Here is a 16,888-nt window from a genome sequence, read left to right on the forward strand (position 1 = left end):
GGTTGACAAAATCGACACCCTCGGAGGGGGATTGGACTTGGAAGTACCACTTTAATATGTTTTCTTCTCATCAGAACATAAACACTTTATACTTTTTATTGACATGATTTTACATAGTGATTCAAATATTTTCATTCAGCAAATCTTCCTTTTAAATTAATCATATAATCCAAGCACACATTCTGTGAGTATTTTTCCTTGTGCTTTAGTTATATTGGGGGGGGGGAACTAAAAAAAAAAAAAAAAACAAGGAAGGTGACCAAGTATTAGTGACATACAGTAAAGGAATCAAATAAACTAATTGCGCCATTATTAACATTCTCTTAACATCATCTAAAATAAAGACAAGTGTCCTCCTTTCACAAAAATCTGTGAGTTGTTGACGTCCGCCTCCTCTAAAAAGTTTTAGAATTGGCAAGGGACGCCACAAGACGCACTGCTGTTCTTGTAGAAATGGCCTGGCTAAATGAAGCTCCTCCCCCGACTTCAACATAGTTCCTTGAGACCAAGATGGCGCCAAAGCGATACAGAAGAACAAGATCAAATTCGCAAAATCCGCGAATCCAGAATTAGCCAATCACGACACAAAGCCACTCCATTCCGCCAATCAACCGTCGACAACTGGGTGATGCTTGAAATCGGTTTAGTTTAGGGCCTGTTGGCATTATTATCGTTACGGATGTCAACGGTCACTTCATTCGATATATTAGGGACACCGTCAGAAGCCAACGCGCTCCAATACAAGAGCTATATTATCACGTGTACTGTGTTAATTCTGCAGTCAGCACTCATTTATTTTCTTTTTTTTTTATATATATAAGAAATGCTTCCGATAAAAAGGAAAACAAAACAAAGAGTCTTATCTTGTCTCTAGGAAGAAATCCCATGTTGTGTTCACGCAATAAGGAGCCAAAACATGATGACCAGCGCCACGAAGAGGAAGAGTCGGGACAGGAACTGTTCGTCCATGTGCTGCGGGGTTCCCGGGGCGGCTGAGCGGGGGGGGATCGGGGGATAAAGTTAGGATTAGGAGCCGATCAATTCAAACATACTCTGAATACCTGGTGGGGGTCTGCCATCATTTATGTTAAAGGCCGTGGCAAAAATACCAAAGGGGAAGGCGCCGATTCCAAAGGACATCTGAAAACCTCCATCCCCAAAGCCGAATCCTTGGAAGCCCTGTTGTGAATGGGAAGAATGCTCATGCAGGGCTTGCAATGACTGCCCCCTGGTGGCCAAGGTGCACACACCACAAAGAGAAGCACAACGCCCGTATCATGGTGCACAACAGTTGCAATTTTTTTTAATAATAATAATAATAATAATATTTATATATATATATATATATATATATATATATTTATATTATTTTATTTTTTAAATAAAGTCCATTACTAGAGGCACAATTGGGAAATACTGTGTGTCGTGACACAATTGGTTATCTTCTGATTGCAATCAATCAATGCAAAGGAAATGTCAGCACAGACCACTGAAATTACTCTGTGGGACAAATTAGGATTTATTAGGACTTTTTTGTTGCTTTGTCACTGTTGACGTTATTTACACGATGTAAGATGTCATCGTCAATGCAAACTCAGTCATGGAATACGTGCCACTTGATATTTACAGTGTAAACCCAGCCTGGCGGTTGCCTTCAATGATACGCTCCCGAGTGGTACTTACGCCGCGATTTTCTGGCTCCGGCCGTTGGCCTTGTGGTCGCGGGGGTGTTTTTTCTCTTAAAAACAAAACAAAACAAAACAAAACGTGCCTTTGACTTCAGTCAGGTGCCACTATGACCTTTTTGTTGCTGTCTCTGTACTGAATAGCTTCCTACCTGGGGTCCTGCTGACCGGTGCTTCCGCGCCCATATAAGGGGATGACTTTGTCCCTGCTGATGCCGGCTTTACACACTGGGCACACTTGTCTGCTCGGTCTGGTCTCCAACCACTTGAAAAACAAAAACAAATAATTGTATCCAAAAAGCTTCTAATATGCAGCTGAAACCAGAAGTTCACATCCAATTTTTCCCTATAGGACTCGGAGAGAGGCTGGAAGAGTGTAAACAGCAAATAATAACGATACATATCGTCGCTGCTATGTGGAAAAAACCCTTATGTCCATTTATCTCCTTTTTTTTTTTTTTTTTTTACATATTTGGGAAGAAACAGAATGCAGACATCCCCAAAACATAGAAATTGACAAAAACGTACATAAGTATTTTTCACATAGCAGCGACCATGTGATATATTATGTTAAATCCTGGTTGGCTGCTACCCAAACAACTTCCAAATATGACCTAGTTGTTTTGTTTTGAGTTCATGTTCCTGACAGTGATGAAAAATAGGGTACATGTCTTTTTATATAGTCAACTTCTGATTTCAACTGGAGGTGATAACCTGGACTAGTAAATGTTGGAAAATGACAGTTGTGCTTACCTGATGCAAACAAGGCCAGCTGATCACGATTGATTGAGGAGCATTGGGGGAAAGAAAGACGTCAGATTAAACATAAGGCACAAGAACAACAATATTCAAGCAAGCTTTTTGCACACTATCTCCTCATAGCGAACCAGCCAAATTATCAAACTTTGAAGCTCAGCCCACATTAGATGATCAGCAGGTTTTTTTTGTGTGTTTTTTTAGAACCAGGAACAAATCTTCAAGTCAATTGAAATGATGTTAGAAAATTTGGAACGAGAACGCTGAAAGTCCACCAGCGTCGTGGAGGTTTTTTTTTTCCTTCCCCTTCTTCTTACCAAAAGAGGTGTCCACAAAGGCTGATGACTGCATCCTTGGCGGTGTCCAGACAAATGTTGCACTCAAACGTGCTGTCCTGGTTGCCACCGTCGGCTGCGGTCGAGCCGCTGGACCCGGGGCTCGCGTTCTCGGCGGCGGCGGCTGCTCCTCCAGGGCAGCCGGTGACCGGAGGGGGTGTAGAGGGGGCCGCGGTGGCCATTTAAACGACAACTCTAGTCGGTTAAAAACAAAGTACAGCAAGGCTGGCGAAGCTCCGCCAACATCCAGCACGTCAAACGTTGCACATGAAGACACCCGGAAGTCGCACAATTCTTCGGAGTTCGGCGTCTACGGGGTCGAAGCTACACTGTTAGCTTGCTTCCTGGTGTCAAGCTGTCGTAGGCTAACAGCTAAGCTAAGCGACGGAACGAAAAGTAGTAGTCGAAAGTGACGTGAACCCACGTCAAAGTATTCAAAAGACGCCTTTTGAAAGCAAAAGTGCGAATTTATTATTGTTCGAAGTTGAGGAAGCTAGTTACGTCACATCGTCGAGAGTTGGCGTTTTTCTCCACGGATTTTTTTTGTAATACATTAAAACTAAAAGTACACAGCGCTATCTAGCGTCGGGAGGACTTAAGTGATGCCATATTTTGTGAATTCAACTCAGTGAAATATAGATAATAATAATAATATGATGATGACTGGGAAGAGGGAAAAAACATTTTTTCAAAAATGGTGTGATTAACCAAGTTATTGATATAATAGATATGATATTCAATTCTAAAAATATTTGTGACAATTTGTACGAATAATTAATGACATGTGAAGACACTGCTCACGTTGATTTCTCACAATAATTAACAGCTAAATACTAATACATTAAATAAACATATGGTTCTTCACGATCCGGCCACCCCAAGTTTAATGCCGACCGGCAACCGGTCCAGTCCAAATAAATAAATAGCTCGATAAAATCAACACATTTTTCCTTGAACGTAAAATGTTCAGTTAGGTTTTATGCTGTAAAAAAAAATCTGCAAAAAAAGAAAGTACCTACACAGAAGAAATATTTCAGTGCAAAAGAAAACCCTGAAAATGAAATAATGATTGATATATATATAGCGCTAACGTGGCCCCAAAAAGGCTTCATGTAGGACCCTGGTGGATTAATTTTTTATTTTTATTTTGGTCAGCATAACAATTACCAAAATCGGTTATAAGTCAGTCTTTTTTTAATTGTATTTTTTTTATAAATCATCAATACAGTATATGCATTTGAAACATACATTTGAAAGCAGGCAGGCATAAATTGAAATTATACTCTTATACGAAAGGCTTGAAGGGGAAATGAAAATTCCAGTGAATAAAATGAAATGCAGCAAAGGACAACGAATGGAGAAGTTATGCGGTCAATTGAAGACAAGCGCAGTTTCAAACAAGCTGTACTGGTGAGCTCAGCGTTAATGATGTTGTTGTGTTGCAGGCCGAATTGCTTCAAATGAAAACAAACCAAGTTCCTTTTCACTTTGGAGTAGGAGACTTTTTTTCCAAACGTCCTTTTAGGATAAACAGACACTCACAATTCGTGAAAATCTGTCAAAGTAGTTTTGGGGTCTGATTCTTTGTGGCACAAATGGACCAAAAAAAAGTATCAAACCAAAATGGCCGACTTTGTTTTCATCTGTTCCTGAGACTTTTTCCTGCGTCCAACCACAAGACACCTTACGCTGTTTACATACAGCACATAGCTATCGTCACCAACGTGCAAATGGAACACAGGATCAAAGGTTTTGCATGTTTTGCACCGACTGAGAACGCCCTGTCCGGAAATCCTCCGCCATCACCGACTCCAACTTTTGCGTCAGCGAGCGTCTTAAGATTTGGCTGAAGTCATTCCCGATAAAAACGTAGAGAATGGGCGACAGAAAGCTGTTTGCCGCCGCCAAAGTGGCTCCGGCTTTCATCCCGATGTGAAGACTGTCCAGGCTGAGCTTCTTCCAGTCCAACTCCAGGAGAAGAAACGTGTGGTAGGGAACCCAGCACACGAAGAAGCAGCAGATCAGCGCCACCATGATTTTGTAAGGCTTGGCGGATCTAAATGAATGAAAAGGGGAGGGGGAATGGAGGGGCGGGGTCACAATTGAGTAGAAATGAAGAATGTGCACAAGTTCGAGGACTTAATAAGTCAAACATCGCAATCAATCACAAGAACGGAGACAAAACACAACCTGGTATAGCAACGAGGCTTCGATAGCACGGCTAAGCTAATGCTTTCTACGCCTTCCTTTTTTAAATGGCCAACATCCCAACCGGAATGGATTAAGACAGATATGACTGATATTAGACCTGATGCTCATCCCTCGCAGCTTGGCAGCCAGTACCGAGCTGCACAACACGATCACCAGGAAAGGCAGCAGGAAGCCGCAGACGAAGCGGCTCAAAGCCACCGCCTTGTGCGCGGACGGCGCCATGTAGCCCGCGTAGCACTGGACCGCGTCTCCCCGGACCGCCGTTTGCCTGTAGATGAGCGAGGGCAGGGTGAGGAGCGCCGAGAGTGCCCACGTGAGCACCACGGCCGCCGAGGCCCCGCGGACCGTGCGCCGGTTCCGCGACCACACGGGGAAGGACGCCACCGCGCATCGGTCGGCGCTGATCAGAACTAAAAGGAAGACGCTGCTGTACATGTTGAGGAAGAGCGCGGAGGACGCCAGCTTGCACAGCGCCAGTCCGAAAGGCCAATGGGAGGTGAGCATGTAGACCACCTCCAGGGGCAGGAGGGCGCAGAACAACAAGTCGGAGATGGCCAGACTCAGGTACCAAGTGGTGACGACCGTTCTTTTCATCTTCCAGCCGCAGATCCAGATCACCAGGGAGTTGCCCGCCAGGCCCACCACGCACACCACGACGTTGACGGCCACGAAGAAAGGCGTCAAAGACGCGTGGCGGCCGCCAACGTTCGGCGAGCCCGAGACGCCGACGTTGGCGTCCGATTCGTTGTCCGCGGTGTAATCGCCATATTCGACGTAATCCACACTCATCTCGGATGCGCTCCTGAAATGCGACACAGGTTTGATCTGGATTGAACCCAACACAAAAGACGTCCCTTATCCCTCAATTCAGCTCAAGGGCGGTCATTTACTGGACAGGTGTCACATCATACAAATATTATTAACATGTATTTGTCAGGAGCAGACATGCATAAACTATAATACAATTAAAAAGCATGACATTTCAACAGATGCATTTCTATAGTAAAGCTTTATGAAATTTTATGTACTTTTTTTGGGGGGTTAAATAATACATGAACCCTTGACACAATCCATTCAAAACTTAACAAAAATAGATACCCCCCACCCAAAACATTAACAACGTACTATTCAGATTGTGAAATAAAAATCTTTCACTCAAAAGAAAAGCATTTTCTCTCGCGACATTTAACTTCACTTCAGTAAACTTCTCATTTATTCTTACAAATTTAAGATGAGTACAATAAATTCCCACTAATTCCCATGGAAGTTTCCAAGTTTGAAAATACCCCTTTTACAAACACAATACTCACTTTGCGTGCTGGCTTGAGTTAGAATTTAGAAGCAATCCAGACGTGAAGCATTTCTGCTGACTCTCATGCAACTATGCAACTTCCCATTTTCTTGTTTCCTGGCCAGTTCCTGAAAAAGTGACAATATGAAATGTGATTTTCTTTCCAATTTTTTTTTTTTTTTTTTTTAATGAAGCTTTCACTTTATTTTAAAGTAGGAGTCATCGGAATTGAATCAGGTAGTTACTTAGCCTCTCACAGACCATATGACTAAAATAGATGATGGGACATTGTGATTTCGTAACAATGTTGTAAAAGTGATCATTACAAAAATAAGAAGTACTTGCGGGTATTTAGAGAAATAAAATGTTGTATATTGAGGTTTGTCCATTTCTTACCTTGTTTTGATCATTGTTGATCATTGTGACAAATCACAACCAGTGTCTTCACATATCAGATATCATTAATAATATAATTAAAAGTAATTTGAGGAAATTTGTTATTTCACAAGTGTGTATGAAACTGGCAGCCGTTCACAATCAATCAGTGCGCAAGAAGTAGCTCTGAGTTGAAAAAAAAAGTTGGGGACCCCTCGTTTACGTATTCCAACGTTAACATTTTTACATAAAAGTTTCTTCACGTGGATTCGACTGGCAAAATATTTTAATTATAAATGTCATTTTACTCTAAGCTTCCAAAAGCCTCCTCTATGGAAATGCATAAGGACCATGGATCATAATTTTGGTTATTTTTCCCATTCAGTCTCAGTCAGATACATAACGCATCTTTTTTGTTGTATAATACACCATAAATGAAAACAAACAAGACATTTTGACTACGACAACCCTTCACTGCGCATAATATGCGCAGTCGTGACTGTCCCCGCCCCCCTTGTAGTGACGCGTCACCACGTGACCAGTTAGCCGTTAGCCCTTAAATATTGGTGCGTTTTGGAAGTGCGTCATTGCGATCGTGTTGTTGTTATCGTATCCAGCAGCATGGCGGCCACTTTGGCGAACAAATGCCTCAGTCCACTGACTTTACTCACCAGGAGACTTTCCGTACCAGAGTTCTTCTCTCAGTGTTGCTATCACCAGAAGGTAGAAAACTCCTTTCATGTTCTTTTTCTAACTGCGTAAGGTAACATCTGATAAGTGTCACGTTAGCTCGCCGGTGACCTCCAAATTAAGACATAAGAATGGTTTATTTTTTCGTAAAATAAATAAAATACGTTTAGCTCTGTTTAACTGATTGGTTAAATGTGAACGTGTCATGTGAAATGATCATTTTCATAATGAATCATTTGTATTTTGTTGAGCTTCACCTTTATCATCATGTATTCTAATTAACAGGGGCTTTAAATGATCAAAAGTCCTGTAATATTTGTTACATTAATAAAAAAAATGGGGGGAAAAAAAGTGTTAAGTTCCTATATTTCAATTTGTATTGTTTTTTTAAAAATGTGCTTAGCTTGTTAAATAATTGATTAATGCAATTATTGTCAATGAATAAAAATATCGAAATGTGTGATGTTAAATAATGATGTCGATTTGTCAAACCAATTAATTTATAATGTGAATAAAAAGGAGAATTATATCATTATTTAAATGTATGTTACACATTGCAGTTTGTTTGTTTTTTACATGTAAAACTGATAGCGTGGTAGGAAAAGTATGTTTTAAAGATTTTATGAAACGCAAAACAAATTCAATTGTCGTTCGTATGATTGCATGACTGAAAGTCAACATCGGCAAAGGCTTTTTTGAGCAACCTCATAAAATGTCAAATGAATGACTTGCGCAATTATGCTATTAAAATAACGATGCTTGCGTTTTTTTCAACCTCATTTATAAATGGCGCACATTTAAAAAAAAAAAAAAGGTTTTTTTTTTAGGTAAAATGTGACGCAATGTCTGCGCACTGTAAGAAACTCAAAACTAAAAAAAGTTGCCTTAGTGTTATAACTGGACTCACCCCGAGTACCTGCAACACGTTTTAAAGTCGCATGCTGTACATATATGGATAATATTTATGTTTGAACAGTCATTTTCCATGATGTAATGTTACCTTGGTCACTGTGACTTGCAGAAAGTTGAGGAGGAGGAGGAGGAGGGTGGGCGGTGGGGGGGTCAGGTGGAGTTCAGGCTGCAGTCATTGTCATGGCAAAGAAAGATATCCGGTCCTAATGTGTTTATTCCATTGTGACTCATGCGTCATGCTGGAATGGCGTCCTTGTGTAACGGTGACCAGCACGTCTCCATCACGCTCATTCATATACGGCGTTAAGAGGAAAATAATATACACATCAATTATTTGGATTGATTTTGTGTAAAATGCTGCCGTTGTACAGCATGAGCTAAACGTCAGTTGTGTTGCGGCGGATCAAGGTGGTGGATCATTACGAGAACCCGAGGAACGTGGGCACCCTGGACAAACGCTCCAAGAAGGTGGGCACTGGCCTGGTGGGCGCGCCGGCCTGCGGAGACGTCATGAAGCTTCAGGTTTGGCGTCACCATCGCACATTTGCCTGCCTGTGTGCCCGTGAGCACGGCACGTACATCAGTCGAGACCTACAATAGCGCCTTCAGCTTCGACACCATAAATGCAATTTATGTATTTATTTGCAAAACACAATGATAGCAAATCGCTTTGCAACAAAAAATTTTTTTTTTTTTTTTGAAGTGATTGCCATCTTCATACATATAATGTGTGGAAATGTTTCTGTAAGATTAAGTATACCATCGTGGATCAAATTCTCCAAGTGTTTGTTTAAAAATATATTTTTGTTCTTCTTGTGCCTCTTCCAGAATTTTTTTTTTCTTTCTTTGTTTCATATTTCGATGCCTTCTTAAAATAATCGCCCAAGTCATATTTTTCAGGAAACAAAAAAATTTAACCATTTGCATCATGACGAGATGATTTAGGCTTTTTTTTGTGTGCAAAAAAATAACTTCAGTAATTATTTTTAAGAGGGTGGCTATCGTTTTTCTAGTTATTTTCCACAATTTATTCCCCATTTTAGTAGTTATTTATTAAAAAAAAAAAAAAATCACCTTTACCAACTACTACTTTATTACTATTCATTTCAGGAAAAAAAAAAAAAAAGGTTACCTTTACCAAAAAGTGTGCTTTTTCTGAAAATGACTTTCATTGTTTAAAAAAAAAACCTTTACTGAAGATAGCTTTTTTTTTTCTCATTTTTTATGGTGTTTCTGAAATTAGCTATTTATTTTCATTTGAATACTTTTTTAAAAATGTGTATACCAAAAAATAATTTCAAAAAGATAGGGTTCCTTTTCTGAAAATAATTGTTATTAATATTACATGTTCATTAAAAAAAAAAAATCCATTTATTTCCCCTTGTCTAGAAAAGTCTTCATTTTTATCTGTATATTAAATGTTATTTTTGTTTTTATTGTAACTGTGCCTTCCTTTTTTTGTTAAATAAATTATTAATTTTGATTGTATTTATTATTATTTTTTTTTAAATTGGGGGGGGTGTATTGTTTGATATGCATTATTTTGTATCTGGTGCTGCAACAAACAATTATTTTATTAATCAAATAATCTGTACATTATTTTGTTGATTAATTGATGAATCAGTTTAATATATTTTAATTTTCATCCCTTTTTTTTCCAAAATTGGAGATTTCAAATTAACAGTGCATAAAAATAAATGAAGTATGATTCACTTATTACTGATTCAGACTGTAACAAGTTTGAAAATAGGCAAAAACTGTTGATTGTTGTTTTCCAAAATAAAAGCAAATGTTTTATTTTGATTGGACACAACGATAATCCGTCTGCTGTCATGGAGGTCAGCGGAAATGGGCGAGTATTTACTTTTTGAGAAGCTGAAATTGCCAAATTTTAATTAAAAAAGGTGCACTTATGAATAATGATTCACTATTAAATTTGACAATGGATGACTTTCTCGCACCTGTAATCTCTCGAGTCAACCCCTCTGAATGCTGTCCTAGGTCGAGGTTGGCGACGACGGCAAGATCGTGGACGCCCGCTTCAAGACGTTCGGCTGCGGCTCGGCCATCGCCTCCAGCTCGCTGGCCACCGAGTGGATCAAGGGCAAATCTGTGAGTATCGGAGGGGAAGTGATCGCATATTGCGCCAACGCCACGGGGGCTCACCGCGCAGCGTTTTCTCTCCCGAGGTGGACGAAGCGCTGAGCATCAGGAACACGGACATCGCCAAAGAGCTCAGCCTGCCACCTGTCAAACTTCACTGCTCCAGTACGTTTGACGCCGTGTTAAAACTGACGCGAAACTACCAGAGAGAGCTCACTTAGCTTAATGCTAACATAGAATGCGAAATGCCACAGACGAGCGAATGGAAGTTAGCCTCGATTTGACAGTAATCCTGAAACCGCAATCAACTGCTACAGCAACGCACGCAAATGGAATTTTATTTGTATTCGTGAGACATCTGTAATGAAATAAGAAAAATTGTTGTATCTTGTGACATTTTTAAATTACTAAATTTTATTTTTTAATTTTATAAAGTGTGCCATCTTGTAACACTCAAACACGTTAAAAAATTTAAGTAAAATTGTTACAAATTTTTACTGAGCTTTTTACATTAACTCATTCACTGCCATTGACGGCTGTAGACGTCAAAAATTCATTTGAACTATTTCTATTAGTTTCACATTTTTTTCCACTTTTGTTAACAAGAATATTTTGTTATTGTACATTTAGAACAGATATAAAATTTGTGATTAATCGTGAGTTAACTAGTGAAGTAATGCGATTAATTACGATAAAAAAAATTAATCGCCTGACGCCCCTAATTTTTAAGAATCTTTTTTTTTTTTGTCGTGTCAGGCGATTCAATTTTTTCATTGCAATTAATTGCATAACTTGACTAGTTAACTTGCGATTAATCACAAATTTTATATCTGTTCTAAATGTACACTATTTTTTTCCTAGGTTTTCATACTCTTGTTAACAAAAGTGGGAAAAAAAACAAACTAATAGAAATAGTTCAAATAAATTTTTGACGTCTATAGCCGTCAATGGCAGTGAATGAGTTAAAATAAACTAATGTCTTTCCCCCCACTTTCTCTCCGGCTCCCTTTCTCTCGCCCTCTCTCTCCCTTCCCCTCTTGCGCCCAACCTAGTGCTGGCCGAGGACGCCATTAAGGCAGCACTGGCCGACTATCGCCTGAAGCAAGACGACCAGCAGGTGGCGGCCCAGGCCTCCAATTGAGCGCCGCTTCCCGTTTGGCGAGACGCTGACGCCGACGCCGCCACTTCCTGCACCTGATAACCAACCGCAGCTTCATCCGCACGTCATGTAATTTGGCCTGTCACGCAAACGCACAATGTTGAAGCTCCGAGTTGTTGTTTATGTGTCCAGCATGGCTCTTAATATGTAATCAAAATTGATAAATGAAAGCGAAACGTTTCATGATTCAAAATAAAACGAGTAAAAAAAAAGAAAAAAAAAGTGTGAGATGTCTTGTTTGTGGTGAAGCGAGGTCATTTGGAAGCATTAACATTAAAAATACTTGATTGTGTTGTGACTCGTCAGACTCGTGTAGACACACAAATGTATTGGGATGCTCGTCTGGCCATTACGCAACAAAAAGTGTTTGAGAAGCATCGATTTGCCCCAAATGTATTGATGATTAATTAATAATGTATTGAATACAGATGGCAAAAAAAAGATATTGAAGCTGTTTCGTCCTCTGTATCGATACACAACTGATTTATTAATCTCATGACTTGACTAGTTAACTCGCTATGAATCACAAATTTTATATCTTCTAAATGTACAATAAAAAAAATATCTAGGTTTTCACACACTTAATAAAAATGGAAAAAAATGTTTTAACTAATAGAAATAGTTCAAATGAGTTTTTGACGTCTATAGCCGTCAATGGCAGTGAACGAGTTAATGCCGGAGCACACAGAAGGCTTTGATACAGCCTATGACATGAAGAGGTCGCCTAAAGCAATGGTAGTCATGACCAAAAACGGCCAGCATGTGGCATTAGAGTATAAGAGATCAGCCAGGGCCGTTTTGCAACAAGCTCTTTTCCCCAGTGTTAGCAGTGTCTTAGCTCTATTCTAATGCTAATTGCTGTAAAACGGAAACAGATAAGAAATATACTTAAAATTTTTTTTTTTTTTTTAAAGATTTTAATAGAACACAATATTGTGTGACCTTGCAAAATCAGCCGGGAGCGAAGGGGGCTGCTTCAGTGATAATGGCTTGGAGTGAATGAGTTAATAGGTTATAAGTTGCTGCAACATCGATGCTAGTTTCGTTGCGCTATTAGCACTCAGCTGTACGGACTTTCCTTAGGCAACGCTATGTGGCTGTTTTTAAACAGTTTGTTTTGTTTGACAGTCAACTTCAAGTGGGCGTGGCAATAATCAGCTTGAAGTCTTTTTGGGGCACGAACTGCCCAACTGTTGCTTGCTGGGAAGTGAGTTTATTTCAGTTCACCATTTAAAGCTGGGTTATTTCCTGTTTGAACTTTTAGCGCCACTTGTTGACCAGGAAGCAAACATGAATTGAAAGCATCAACATTAAGGCCAAAACAAAGTGAGTTCTCCGCGCCAGGATTCAAACCCAGAACCTCGGAACTGCTAGGCACAAATGCTACACAACCCGGGATGTCAAACGTGAAAAGGGGTTTGGCCGCGAAAAAGTGACGCAATATCTGAAGATTTGTAATTATTATATTTGAAATGTTGGTGGATTTTCGCAAGACATTCGCTTTTTGCGGGCCACATAAAATGACGTGGCGGGCCATATCTGGCCCCCAGGCCTCCGTTTGACACCATTAGACAGTTTATTGTCGTCAATGAATGACGTTTGTGGCGACAAGCGGATACAACCTGGAAGGGTCCGCCAGTCAATCGTTGGGCACGCACGGTTTATCAGTTTTGAAAAACTGAAAAGGTCCTTAAAGCTCCGAGGTTTGTCCCGAGTGTTTGCCGCTTGTTCTAGAAGGCTGTTTTCTCCCCGGCAATGAGCTGCAGAGTGGCGGAGTCGTTGTGAAGATGCAAAGACGGAGGCCGCAGATTCCGGCTCGTCGGCGGCTCCTGGGACTCCTCTTCAGGCTTCTCCGCCGCAGCGCCCCCTGCTGACGGTCCGATCGCATCGCCAGCCTTCCCCGCCACGGGACTCGGCGACGCCGTCTCTTTGTTGGAGGCGTCCTCCAGGGTTTTGGTCGGAGTCCTCAGACTCTTTGCCACCCTCATGATGTCGGCGTGGAGCTGCTTGTGCGAATCCGTCAGTTCGCGTTCCCGATCGCTCGCCGCCGCCGCCGTCGCCGCCGCCGTCGTCGTCTCCTTCTCCGGAATTTCGTAAAAGCCCCTGGCCCCGCCCCGCTTGTCCTGCCGGTCCACGTACATCTTGGCGGGATACGACGAAGGGAAGTAGGCGTTGAACTTACGCCGCCGCGTCAGGTAAACGGCGCCGCAGAGGGCCAGGAGCACAATCAGGACCAGGGATGCCGCCGCCAGGACCAGGACCAGGTGGTCTCGCAGGAAGTCCGCCACCTGGCTTAGCAAGTCCGGCGGCGAGGACTGCTGGTCCAAGGGGGTGCTGGAGGTCGTGATGTTGTCGGGTTCCTCGAGGTCGGCGCTGCCCTCGGCCGGGTCCAAAACTAATTTCATTTCACTCCAGGATCTGGAGACAACAACAGCCACATCTCGGACTTCGTTTCATACAAATAACAGACGACATCACGGACAGAGAAGCCGTGATGTCGCAATTATTGCGTGACATCACCTCAAAGCGGCGATTCGTCATCCAATCGGATCGCTCCGAAGCGAACCCGGAAACAAGAGTTGGAAGTACAAATACTTTGTTACTCTACTTTAAAAGGAACCCCGACTGTCATGACAAGTTTGCTTTGTATTATTCATTTGGTTGTTGCTAACATAACTATGAGATTCATTCTTTCAAAAATCATTTTCAGTTTAACTCATTCACTGCCATTGACGGCTATAGACGTTTTTTCCACTTTTGTTAACAAGAGTGTGAAAACCTAGAATTTTTTTATTGTACATTTAGAACAGATATAAAATTCGTGATTAATCGTGAGTTAACTCGTGAAGGCATGCGATTAATTAAAATTTGTAATCGCCTGACGGCCATCATTTTTAATAATCTTTTCTTTTTTTTATTAAATCGCGTTAGGCGATTAATTGTTTTAATTGTAATTAATTGCATGACTTCAATAGTTAACTCACGGTTAATCACACATTTTATATCTGTTCTAAATGTACAATAATTGTTTGTAGGTTTTCACACTCTTGTTAACAAAAGTGGAAAAAACGTAATAGTTCAAATGAATTTTTGACGTCTATAGCCGTCAATGGCAGTGAATGAGTTCATACGTTTTGTAGAAATCATATTTGGACGTACGCCGCCATTGCTATTTACGCATTGCGTGCGCAGTGACGCCGAACGGCGGCTGGCTCTCTCTCTTGCCGAGCAATGCGAAACGTCCATAAAGAAAGCTGAGTTAAGTCTCGTCGCGTTCCTAAAGAAACAACTTGCGACCGGGAGAGTCAAACAAACCTAACAGACGAATGGATGCTGCAATTAATTAAATATGTTCTGGTAGAATTACTCACCGTTTATTTGTTGAATTTGAAGAGCGAGAGGAGTTTGGTGCATTTTTTTTTTTAAATCTGGTAAAGATGTTTTTTTTTAACGATCCAGGAGGCCCTCGTGATTGAATTCACTTAAAAGGCTCCTCAAACTGCAATTACTCACTTGCTGTTCAATTTGTTGTTTTTTGTGGGTCCTGTTACGATAGACGTACCCCCCAATTTAGTGTTAATCGGTGAAAGCGGTGACGGGTGCTGACTTTCTTTTTCGTTTCTGACTTATTGGAGAATAGTAATGAGTTTATCCACCCCAAAAAGTTGCCCTTACAAGAAAATTTGTCTTTTTTTTTTATTATTTTCAAGCAGTTAAGCTTGCTTGGTTAACTTCTCTCGTTTGCTTAAATGTGACTTTATATATTTTTGGGATTTCCGCAGTCTGCGTTGAAGCCAAGTGAAACTTTATCTGGCCAAGGGGGCCGAGTTGACTTTTTTTTTTTTTTTTTTTTCCTTACCCAAACATACACACACATGCCTGTGCAGTGTCATGTGACACACACACACATTCAAATGGAAAGTTTTTCTTTTTCAATCAGTGAAATGTACTAAAACTCATCGGCACTTATTTAACTTAAAAAAAAAAAAAAAAAAAAAAAAAGCTCCAATGTCCTCACACTGGAGGCTTCCTTGAAAGCATCACTGTAAAGGAGTTCGCAGTCTCGCCACCTCTGGTGCTGCGTTCAGCGTCTCCTTTATTTTTCCATTTATCCCGAGCGCTTTATGACGGATGGAAAAATACTCACCAGCCGCCACCGACGTAGAAGAAGAAGGAGAAGATGAAGATGAAGATGAAGATGAAGATGAAGATCGGGCGTTGGTCAAGCGCGCCTACGAAAGTCCAAATTTCAACGGCGAGCGCTTCAAACTGGGTCCACACGTGCGGAATGGTCGAGACGGACGCGGTTGAAGAGACGAACTTCTTCCCCTCTCTCTCTCTCTCTCTCTTTTCCTCCCTCCTTCCTCGGCACTCCCCCCCCCGTCCGGCCGGCACAGATTGTTCTTGTTAGCCAGGAGTTTGCAGGGTTGAGCTGCCGAGGTGGAGGTAGGGGGGGGGGGGGGGGGGGGGGGCAAGTATGGGTTGGGGGGGGGGGGGGGGTTGGGGGGTCCCGTTTCGCGGACACGCGCACACGCGCGTGCTGTTTACCAATCGGGTAGCGATGAAGTGGAATAGAATTGCGACAATAATCGGCTGATTCATTCAAATGATATAACGAATAAAATAACGTATTCTTTGGTCCCTTCGTGCTTATGATGATTAAAAAAAAAATATGAATGACAAGCAGAACAAATGGGATGATTTGTTTGAATGTCATTATGATGTTTGCTGATTTTAAAAGAGCTTAATATCGGTCGATTAAATCACGTCGCTGTATAAAATACGGCCTCGGCAACATCCGAGACGACGTCACGTGTCTCATTTCTTTTTTTCAATTGTTTTCATTACTTTGTCCGCATTGCTTGACCAAATCCAGGAGACAGGCGAGCAATGCGAGCCCGAGGGCACTTTGACGCTAAATTCAGTTGACAGCAGAGGACAAAATGGCAGCACCTTCAAGATAGCTGGATTCATCTATTTTTTATTTATTTTTTTTTAATTAATTTTAACATTTTAATTTTAATGAATGTTGCTTCCTGCACCCCATTTTGCAAAAATTTGGACGCGGCACTCGTGTCACTTTGTGGTCTTGTTTGAGCAAAACACTCAAATGGTCCTCTGGGTGCAACCCCCAAAAATGAATGAATGCAGGTCAGGTCAGGCAGCGGCGGCTAATGCAGGAAGAAGTTAATGTTTCCTGTGTGGCCAACCTCCAGAATGGGGGTTGGAAAAAAGTGCGGGGGGGGGGGGTCTTAGGCAGACTATCGGAAACAATGCAGCCTGCTTTTTTCTCCAGCTGCTGAAGTCACACATTTGACACTTTATATGGTTATCGGCGAGATGCTGACGATTACGAGTCTGGCTTGTGTCG

The 16,888-nt window shown here is 41.3% G+C and overlaps 4 protein-coding genes across 6 annotated transcripts; 1 reads left to right on the forward strand and 3 right to left on the reverse strand.

The window, feature by feature from the left end:
- Positions 1-31: 31 nt before the first annotated feature.
- On the reverse strand, positions 32-3,320 carry rnf185 (ring finger protein 185). Of its 2 annotated transcripts, none has more exons than XM_086097365.1 (6): positions 2,759-3,320; positions 2,439-2,457; positions 1,838-1,950; positions 1,684-1,738; positions 1,110-1,179; positions 32-992 (listed from the first exon to the last, which is right to left on the reverse strand). In XM_086097365.1, the coding sequence occupies exons 1-6, from the start codon at positions 2,956-2,958 to the stop codon at positions 895-897; spliced, it is 555 nt and encodes a 184-aa protein (XP_085953491.1). In that variant the 5' UTR covers positions 2,959-3,320; the 3' UTR covers positions 32-894. The 2 variants fall into 2 exon arrangements, with proteins under 2 accessions (XP_085953491.1, XP_085953490.1); XM_086097364.1 differs by having other exon boundaries at positions 1,062-1,179.
- A 572-nt stretch (positions 3,321-3,892) lies between these two features.
- On the reverse strand, positions 3,893-6,407 carry LOC147161484 (chemerin-like receptor 1). 2 transcript variants are annotated; one of them, XM_086097005.1, is made up of 3 exons: positions 6,298-6,407; positions 5,085-5,789; positions 3,893-4,832 (listed from the first exon to the last, which is right to left on the reverse strand). In XM_086097005.1, the coding sequence occupies exons 2-3, from the start codon at positions 5,774-5,776 to the stop codon at positions 4,520-4,522; spliced, it is 1,005 nt and encodes a 334-aa protein (XP_085953131.1). In that variant the 5' UTR covers positions 5,777-5,789; positions 6,298-6,407; the 3' UTR covers positions 3,893-4,519. The 2 variants fall into 2 exon arrangements, with proteins under 2 accessions (XP_085953131.1, XP_085953132.1); XM_086097006.1 differs by having other exon boundaries at positions 5,085-5,812; positions 6,298-6,314.
- Positions 6,408-7,200: 793 nt separating this feature from the next.
- LOC147161485 (uncharacterized) lies at positions 7,201-11,733 on the forward strand. The gene is made up of 5 exons (XM_086097411.1): positions 7,201-7,376; positions 8,664-8,777; positions 10,257-10,367; positions 10,445-10,523; positions 11,411-11,733. The coding sequence occupies exons 1-5, from the start codon at positions 7,275-7,277 to the stop codon at positions 11,497-11,499; spliced, it is 495 nt and encodes a 164-aa protein (XP_085953537.1). The 5' UTR covers positions 7,201-7,274; the 3' UTR covers positions 11,500-11,733.
- Positions 11,238-15,893, reverse strand: tmem119b (transmembrane protein 119b). Its single transcript, XM_086097410.1, has 2 exons — positions 15,665-15,893; positions 11,238-13,935 (listed from the first exon to the last, which is right to left on the reverse strand). The coding sequence occupies exon 2, from the start codon at positions 13,920-13,922 to the stop codon at positions 13,248-13,250; it is 675 nt and encodes a 224-aa protein (XP_085953536.1). The 5' UTR covers positions 13,923-13,935; positions 15,665-15,893; the 3' UTR covers positions 11,238-13,247.
- Positions 15,894-16,888: the final 995 nt, after the last annotated feature.

This window comes from Leptonotus elevatus, chromosome 15 (assembly GCF_054856555.1).
Source record: "Leptonotus elevatus isolate MCC_2025b chromosome 15, RoL_Lele_1.0, whole genome shotgun sequence".
Lineage (NCBI taxonomy): Eukaryota > Metazoa > Chordata > Actinopteri > Syngnathiformes > Syngnathidae > Leptonotus > Leptonotus elevatus.

Excerpts from the sequence above, each read along its gene's own strand:
- rnf185 (XM_086097364.1), bottom strand. The coding sequence starts at position 2,958 with ATGGCCACCGCGGCCCCCTCTACACCCCCTCCGGTCACCGGCTGCCCT. Across the intron at positions 1,739-1,837 it reads ACCGGTCAGCAGGACCCCAG|AGAAAAAACACCCCCGCGAC; the intron begins GTAGGAAGCTAT and ends TTTGTTTTTAAG. Across the intron at positions 1,180-1,683 it reads CGGAGCCAGAAAATCGCGGC|GGCTTCCAAGGATTCGGCTT; the intron begins GTAAGTACCACT and ends CATTCACAACAG.
- LOC147161484 (XM_086097005.1), bottom strand. The coding sequence starts at position 5,776 with ATGAGTGTGGATTACGTCGAATATGGCGATTACACCGCGGACAACGAA. Across the intron at positions 4,833-5,084 it reads CTGCGAGGGATGAGCATCAG|ATCCGCCAAGCCTTACAAAA; the intron begins GTCTAATATCAG and ends TCATTCATTTAG.
- LOC147161485 (XM_086097411.1), top strand. The coding sequence starts at position 7,275 with ATGGCGGCCACTTTGGCGAACAAATGCCTCAGTCCACTGACTTTACTC. Across the intron at positions 8,778-10,256 it reads GAGACGTCATGAAGCTTCAG|GTCGAGGTTGGCGACGACGG; the intron begins GTTTGGCGTCAC and ends ATGCTGTCCTAG. Across the intron at positions 10,368-10,444 it reads AGTGGATCAAGGGCAAATCT|GTGGACGAAGCGCTGAGCAT; the intron begins GTGAGTATCGGA and ends TTCTCTCCCGAG.
- tmem119b (XM_086097410.1), bottom strand. The coding sequence starts at position 13,922 with ATGAAATTAGTTTTGGACCCGGCCGAGGGCAGCGCCGACCTCGAGGAA.